The sequence below is a fragment of the Urocitellus parryii genome, chromosome 4 (assembly GCF_045843805.1).
Source record: "Urocitellus parryii isolate mUroPar1 chromosome 4, mUroPar1.hap1, whole genome shotgun sequence".
Taxonomy (NCBI): Eukaryota; Metazoa; Chordata; class Mammalia; order Rodentia; family Sciuridae; genus Urocitellus; species Urocitellus parryii.
Window position 1 is genome coordinate 128,505,296 of NC_135534.1, and position 8,749 is coordinate 128,514,044.

The following is an 8,749-nucleotide window of genomic DNA, read 5'->3' on the forward strand; positions in this document are numbered from 1 at the left end:
TGGCATGAGTGAGGCCCAGGTTCGATCTTCAGCACCAAATACAAACAAAGATGTTGTGTCCGCTGAAAACTAAAAAATTAATATTAAAATTCTCTCTCTCTCTCTCTCTCTCTCTCTCTCTCTCTCTCTCTCTCTCTCTAAAAGAAAAAAAAATTCAAGGGGAGGTGGTAAAAACTGCCCAGGAAACAATGGGTATTTGGCACTATATGCTGTGCATTTATGTGTTAATATCAGTTCTGTAGTCAAAATACAAAGCCAAGTTGGGATGTCAGGTTTCTTACGCTGGGTCAGATCATGGATCCATTGGTGTTTATGCTTGCTTGCAGATTCGTTCCGAGACAATTGCCACTTATGCCCTCTGTGGGTTTGCCAACTTTGGTTCCCTAGGAATGATGATCGGTGGACTTGGTAAGTGAAAAGATATTCTTCTACAACAGATGTAACATAAACATACTTTGGATCTCCATCTCACTCCATCTCACTCACATCTTATTCATGTCAGGAGAAAAGTTACCCTCGATAGTAGAAAATCCTCTGGGGTCTATTTTTTATCCCCACTCTACAAGATAGATTTCCTCCTTACACCCAACTAGCCTCAGAAACAATATCCTCAAACTTACAGATGCCTCTACCAATCCAAAGTAACACAGAAGTTTCACTTGTATACTAACACTAGTAGATTAACTGATTGATTTTTATTTTGTGGTGGATTGAACCCAGAGTTACTCTACCACTGAGCCATACCCCCAGCCCTTTAATTTTTTTGCTTTGAGACAGAACCTTGCTAAGTTGTCTGGGATGGTCTCACAGTTGTTATCCTCCTGCATCAGCCTCCTGAGTAGCTAGGATTACAGGCGTGTACCATTATGTATGGATTTATAATACCTCCCTGCAGAAGGATTCTGGGGACCAATCAAAGATTGGTGGGAAAATGCTGTGATTTATGAGTGATGTCTCCCACAGGCATGGAAATAGTTAGTGACAGTTGAGTCACCATCTCAGACCATCTCATCAATCCATCCCTCCATGCATCCCCTTTGATTTGCCATGCTCTCCATGCTCTCTGAGCCCTTTGGATAAAACTAAGGACTTGTTTCCTTCCAACTGACCTGAAACTCCAATATCAGAACACTTTTTAGAGGCTACAAATTTGGATTTCTAATGAGTAGAATCTACATTAATCTCAAACAGCTCCTTTCATGTCTCCCAGCCTCTCTAGCGCCTGGTAGAAAGCGGGACATCTCCGCTGGAGCAATAAGATCTCTGATCGCAGGGACTGTTGCCTGCTTCATGACAGCCTGTGTCGCAGGTACTACATCCTGTCCTTGTGTCCTGGGTACCCATGGAAGGCAGCTTTCAGGAAAGCAAGGTCTCCAATCCTTATATGCAGCATATGCTGCTGCAGAAAGCTGACAGTCAGAGCTGCCATTAAGCGTATTGTAAATTTAAATGTGTGGTGTGGAGGCGGCTGGGGAGAAACTTAGAACAGAAGGAGAGTTTGGTGACTTCACTAATTATGAAAATAAATGGCACTCTGTTCCACTTCTAGGCATACTCTCTGGCACCCCCGAGGACATCAACTGCCATCACATTTTAGAGAATGCCTTCAGCTCCAGTTTACCTGGCAACGCAACCACAGTGGTGTCTTGTTGCCAAACTCTGTTGAGCAGGTATTACAATTTTTGTTAATAAAACTATTTTTCTTTTATTTTTATATTGTTATTGGTACACTGCAATTATACATGAGTAGAATTCATTGTTACGTATTTGTACACGCACACAGTATAACAATATGATCTGGTCAATTTCACTCCCAATATCTTCCCTTCCCCTTTCCTCTTCCCTTCCACTCCTGTGCTAGTCTCCTTAGGTGTTGTACTCTTGATTATAACTTCTCTATACTTGCTTATTAATAGTCAAATCAATCTTAAGACTTCCACTTACTTTTATAACTCTTATTTTAACATAAGACTGAACATCAATTATATCAACATTTCACTTTGACTTTTCTCAGATAAGACTAGGAACTAAAATTCTCAATAGTACTGTTCAGGTATTTAATATGTACCCAGCTATACATCTGTCACTTCGTATGAATTATGTCACTTACAACTTGCAATCACTGTATGTTGAGCACTATTACTTTTTTTTTCTTTTTTTGCATTTGATATAGCAGAGGCTTAGGGAGGTTATGTCCACTCAAGAAAAATTAGTACCAGCACAACCAAGATAATTCATGCCCATCTACCCACAAAGATAATTCATGCCCATCCACCCATGCTCCACCTGCTACTGCCTCCCTTCCAAGGGGATCAAAACTATCCATCTGACAACATGGTGATAGACTATAGTGGATAAGCAGCCACCATGGACCCATGCAGCCATCTCCACCTTCTATGGTTTCTTCTCACAAAATCAGTATCCCCACCATCCCATCAGCTGTCTTTTATGTGCAGGTGCATTACAAAGATTGATTCTATCTCTGCTTCTTCTGGTAAATAGGAAAAATCTTTGAAGTCACACAGAATTTGAGAGCCAAAATTAATTCCCCCATGCCTGTCTGTAACTGTCTTTAACTCACCCTAACCAGAATGTGAGGGGGGAAAAATCAGCTTTCTGCCCTGTGCCTTGCTTTTTTTTTTTTTGGCAGGGGGCGTGGTTTATGGGTACCAGGGGTGCCTTACCACTGAGCTATATCCCCAGCCCTTTATATTTTTTATTTTGAGACAGGGTCTCACTAAGCTGTTGAGAGTCGCACTAAGTTGCTGAAGCTGGCTTCAAACTTATTCCTCCTGAGTTTCTGGAATGCAAGAAGGGTGCACCACAGTGTCCCATTCCTGTGACATTTTTAATGTGTCACCTTCTGCTCACCCATTGTTTCTGCTGTACAAGGCTCAACTAACGGTTTCATTCTACTTTCCACCAGCACTACTGCCAAGGAGCCTGGTGGGGTCATCCCAGGAGGAAACTACAACCTGTACTTTGTGAAGGGCTGCTGCAAATTGTTGAATCCACCAACACTGAACTGCAGTTGGATCCCTGACACATTTTGAATTCTACCACTTCCCCATTGGAATTCTGAGTGAAGATGTTGAGCTATTGTCTACAGATTAATAAATTTAATCATGGAATCAAGTTTAATTGCAAGGAAAGAAGAAAAATTAAGAGTGAACCTTCCAGAGCTATAACATCTCCCTGCTTCCCTTCCCTCCCCAACGCACCTTCTCCACACTGTGACCAACTATGATGTCTCCAACTGAGGTATCATCTCCACTCTCAACAATGTCTTCTAACCTTACGTTTTTAAGGCATTTCATGACAATACAGGTTTAAACAGTAGCTCTCAACAACACGGCTGTGACTCAGCCATATCTCCTTAGTATGCTAAATGGTCCCAGAGTGACTTGTTTTAAACACATCTCAGGTGACATCACTCTGCATTCACCCTAACTTCCCTGAAATAATTTGAACTTGAATTTCACCCCAAAGGAAGGCTGATCAGCAAACACCTACTGATTGTCTACCATCCAGAGGTCCCACCTAAATCCAGAGTTCTTCAGAAAAGCATGTAGACCATACCAGAATAAGGATTTAAATTCTGTAATCTTGGAGAGTTGTATCAATCAGTTTAAGTTAAGTTATACTGCAGTAACAAACAATCACAATAACTTGTAGCTAAATTTATCTTTCACTCATATTATGTTTGTAATGGTCAACTTTGGCTTAATCTATATTTTCTTAATTTCCAGGATGCAGGCTAAAGAAGCAGCCTTTGTGTGGGTGGGGCATGCTGGTATTAGAGAGGGAAAAGAAAGGTAGGGATAACATGATGGTTCTTAAAATTTCTGCTAGTGGAAGTGACACCATTCACTTGCCCTATATTCCATTACCCAGAAGAAGTCCTATGGGAAATATAATGTCTGTGACCATACATGAATTATCCTATCAAAGAGAAGGATGGTGAGTATTTTACAAGAATAATATGATACTACAGAGTACATGATATCTATTCTTCCTTCAAGGAGTCAACTTGTTACAGGACATAATGGTAGGCCTATTCATGTGCAAATTTAGTTATATTCCTGGTGACAAGACTGGAAAGCAATCTTCATCCAAAAAAATCCATATAAGGACTAATCAAGAAGAAAAATAAGTTCTTGTTCAGATCTGAACAACTTCATTGATATTTCCATTGACTAGAGAGGTGTCAACATCAAACTTGCTAACTGGGTCTCAGAAAATGTCAGAGATGATGGTGGTTTCCTTTAATGACATGCTCATCACTGATGCTCTTAATATTCCAAAGAACACATTGTGTGAGAAAACACCAATGCCTCTGAGTCAAAAAGTGACTCACAGAGAAGAGACTTTGAATGTGACAAAGTTCTGATACCTTAAGCAATTTGTTTCTTTTTTTTTTTCATCTGTTCATGCACAGGAGTTATTCTTTTTTTAAAAAAATCATGAGTAAACAGTTGTGTTGTTTTGCTGTTCTTTTGGTTTTGGGTTGTTAGACGTGAAGGAGTGATCTCAAAGGACTCTTTATCCTTTATATTTTGGTAAATATACCAAAATATTTCTAATTTTTTATTTGTATCCATTTTTCTTGGGATCCAATATGCCCTTTCAGTCTTTACACTTTATTTTAGGAAAATGTATTTGCATGTCTTTTTGGTTTCAGGCTTCATTATAACATAGGACAATATGTCAAAACTGCCAATAATTCACATGTTGGTTCTCCTTTCTCAGTTATGGCTATGTAATGACAAAAGATAGAGTTTAAAAATTGGTTGGCTATTAGAGAGCCTCAGGAATGAAATGGACTGGAAGAATCCAAAGAGTTAAAAAGAATTAGGAAATCTTTTGTCATTACTATTCTTTAAATATTTGTAACTCTCCTCTAAGCTTGTTTTTTTTACATAATTGCTACTCTGCTTATTATTAAGTTTGTCTTTTCAAAGTGTAAAATTAGTCATCTTTAATAAAAAATGAAGATTGTATAAACATAGCTAAACATATTTCTCCCTACCCTGTTTACCTGGCTCTTCTGCCATTACCACACCCCCAGGCTGTCACTGTTAATTGACTAGCACACACACCTTTCTCCTTGCTTATACAAATGGTTTATTAGAATGCGGGGGATTTATTGTTGGTGAACAAATGGAATGACTCTATTTACACATTATCTTTAACTTCCTTCTTTTTAGTTGGCAATAAACATGGACATTCCTGCAAGTTATTTATAATTCTAACTTTATCCTTCCCTTCTCCCTATTTATTGTATGTGTATCACACATATATGTACAATTCTATATAAATGATATAATATACATACTGGGGGAGGGATGGAGTTGGACACATGCTATAATTCAGGTCTTGAATGTTACCCAAAGATCCATGTGGTGAAGGCGTGGTCCCCAGCCCTTGACACTGTTGGGAAATGGTGGAATCTTTAGGAGGTGGGGCTTGGTAGAAGGAAGTTAGGTCCTTGGGGGCATGTACCCAAAGGGGATATTAGAACCTTGGCCTCTTTCTCTTCCTCTCCTTATGCTTCCCAGCCATCATGAGGTGAACAAACCTCTTCCACCGCATGTTCCTACTATAATGTACTATGCCACCACAGGATTAAAACAACAGGACCACATAAGCGTGGACTAAAACCTCTGAAATCATGAGCCAAAAGAAACCTTTATTCCTTTAGAGTTGATTACCTCAGTTGTTTGGTCTCAGTAACAGAAAGCAAACTAACACATTTTTTTCTCTTTACTTTCTTCCCTTCCACTATCCTGACTCACCATATACAGGAAACCTGGGTTAAATAACCCGAAACAGGGTCACTATATTTTTTTTTCAATATCAGGCCATATTTTACAAACATAGACATCTATTGAGGATTGGTATAGTAGTTTTACAAAACTTGGGTTACTGACATGTCTATTAATTTGCTTTTCTTCCATGATAATGTTTGTAGATATTTCTTCAATCTTATTGGAAAAACTTTAACTCATTGTAGCCTAATTCGTTATAAGCATAGTGTGTGTGTGTATGTGTATATATTATATCTAATATATATATATATTAGATATAATGTATAACATATATACCTACATCACATATATATGCATATACATATATATATATATATATATATATAGAGAGAGAGAGAGAGAGAGAGAGAGAGAAAGGGGGAGAGAGAGAGAGAGAGAGAGAGAAACAAATCATTCTTCTGTGGACATCCATTCACTTTAATTCCAGATTTTGCCTTTGGGGTTATTTTTATTTTGTTTTCTACTTTGAACATTGTGTATATATTTTCTTTACATTCCAATGATTTTGTTTCCTATAACATGCTGACTCATAGAAAGACAGTGAAAATTATATACATTTTAAGATTTTCTAATAGCTACATTTAAAAAAAATAAAAAGAAAACAGTAAAATTAAATTTCATAATATATATTTAACCCAAATAGCAAAGATATCATTTCAATTACATATTTTATATTCTTATCAAACGAGGTCTTCAAAATCTGATATGCATATCTCATTTGAGGCCCCAAACTTTTATTGGATTATGTTTACATTTCATAAAATTAAAAGTTAAAAAATAAATTCATATGCCCAGGTTGGTCTAAACATGCTTAAAAGTTTTCCAATAACTAAAATAAGTGTCAGTTTTTAGCTTAAAATTAAATTTTTAGTTACTCAGTTACTCCATATTTCAAATACTAGTGGCTACCATATTGGGCAGAAAAGTTCTAAAGGATTTCTTAGGTGAAATGAAGTGTATGTGTATTTTGGTATAATGCATGATTCCAGATTGCTTTTCAGAGAAATATGGCGTCTTAATTTGTACCTACTATAGTAGAATTTCTGCAGTGTTTTGGTGATCTTTGTGTGTGTGTGTGTGTGTGTGTGTGTACGCGCGCGCGCGGGCGCATGTGTGTATTAGAAATTTTTAAAATTTTAAACATGATGCAGTGTTCACATAAGTCAATATGTTGGTTCCTTTTTAATATTGTCCATCCTTAAACTGAGAAAGGCTAGTAAGGCTAAGCTCCAGGCAAATGAGCTGGTGGGCACTTTGAGCTTGTTGCCTCCAGAAATCTTATCAATACCCTTGATACTGTACTGGCTGGTTATTTCCCTTTTCCCAGGGAAACCACCTAATGGAGTTGTTTGGTGTCTGGCTAATTCCTTCATTCCTCTCTAGCAGACTTAGAAACTAAAGGAATGTCTGTTCTCACAGTTGATCCTTCACCCACCCCTCATAGTTGGCTGAGATTGTGTCTGTATTTCTTATGTGTCTGAAGCTGCAGGGTACTGACAAGAAGGGCTTTGCTCTCAGTCCAGCACCCTGATCTGTTTCAAGTCAAAGTTGTGGCATTTACTCTGGAGGATTCTGCACCCATGAGATTCAAAGTTCCCAGCCCTTCTTCACTGATACAGTTTTCACTAATCTGAAAGCCTCTTTCCACACACAGTATTATGTTTACAGAGATGAGTATTTCCTAATTTCAACAAAAATGGAAATTTGCATTACTACTTCTTATTCTTTTTATTTTTCAATTGGTTTGCAAAAAGATAAGGAAGGACAGAAATAATATTTCTCTACTCAAGCCAGAAACTATGGTTATAAACAAATTCTCTGATCCTGGAAAAGGCTTTGAGTCTCAGCCAAGAATAGATTGGAGTTAGGAGATATGGAAAAATTGTCTCTGATTTTTTTCCATTGAAAATCAACATATCCAAGCAGTGAGAGTGGAGTGACAAAGTATTTATAATTACATAGATTACTAATATTCATTCATTTTGTAGATGTTCCACCTAATTGCTTTTATGTTTCTGTAGTTTAATTATACAGGTAGGACATTGTGAAGAGTTTATAATTTGCACTTGCCCAAAGAGACTAGTTTCCAGTTATAAAACAATTCCAAAAATCAGGCACACTTATAAAAAAGGTATTTAAGGCCAACAAGGACACAGTATACTAGGAAGGATTAAATTACCCTGAATGTGTTAGAGTGAGGGAAAGGGAGGTGATCATTTGCATGGAGCTCAGGAGTCCAGTTCAGGTGTGCCATATGGTACAAATGAACCACATGTTCCTGATGAGAAAGGCTATTTTTTACAGCCTCTTACTTAATTTTGTTTTAAGCTCAAACTGGAAGAAAAGTATTCACTTACCCATTCCTTTTCTGGCTCTAGTGGCCATACAAGTTTGTGATAATTGTATTTTCCTTTATGTCACAGTACTCACTGTAATGTGAGTACTTTCAACCCTGGTCATTCATGGACTACTTTGCATTTTCATTTCAAGACTCTAGAAATCAGACAATGACTCTGAATCAAGTCAACCCTTCTTAACCACTATGCATTTTGAAAAATAGGAGAACAGTAACTGGTATGAAGACTAGTAGCCATGGAACAGAGGCAAGTACTCAAATGATAACCTTGAAATTCAGTCCTCTGGCAACTGACAATCAACCATTTCACTATGAGAAGCCAAGATTATATCTCACAGGCCATATATGCAAGCTAAATCAGGGTCTACATCTTCTTTGTGCAAGGTGTGCTTCCAGTCATATTCAAAAAGTAAGAGGATAGAAGAACCTTAGGTTGGTCATCCAGAAAAGCTTCATCTTCTCCTCCCAATTCCTAGTAATGTGCTATCATCAAACTCAGAGATCACCATGGCAGCAGACAGAGTTGAGGCAGGATTCCCAGGCCTAATTTAAATTCCTTTCACTG

At 37.8% G+C, this 8,749-nt stretch overlaps 1 protein-coding gene across 4 annotated transcripts in view; it reads left to right on the forward strand.

The window, feature by feature from the left end:
- LOC113199507 (solute carrier family 28 member 3-like) overlaps positions 1–5,235 on the forward strand; it is a 121,786-nt gene extending 116,551 nt beyond the window's left edge. For all 4 annotated transcript variants that reach the window (XM_077796994.1, XM_077796996.1, XM_077796995.1 and 1 more), the window contains 4 exons: positions 327–408; positions 1,211–1,309; positions 1,550–1,670; positions 2,927–5,235. In XM_077796994.1, coding sequence (XP_077653120.1) covers positions 327–408; positions 1,211–1,309; positions 1,550–1,670; positions 2,927–3,053 — 429 coding nt within the window. In that variant the 3' untranslated portion in view covers positions 3,054–5,235. The remainder of the gene's footprint in view (positions 1–326; positions 409–1,210; positions 1,310–1,549; positions 1,671–2,926) is intronic.
- Positions 5,236–8,749: the final 3,514 nt, after the last annotated feature.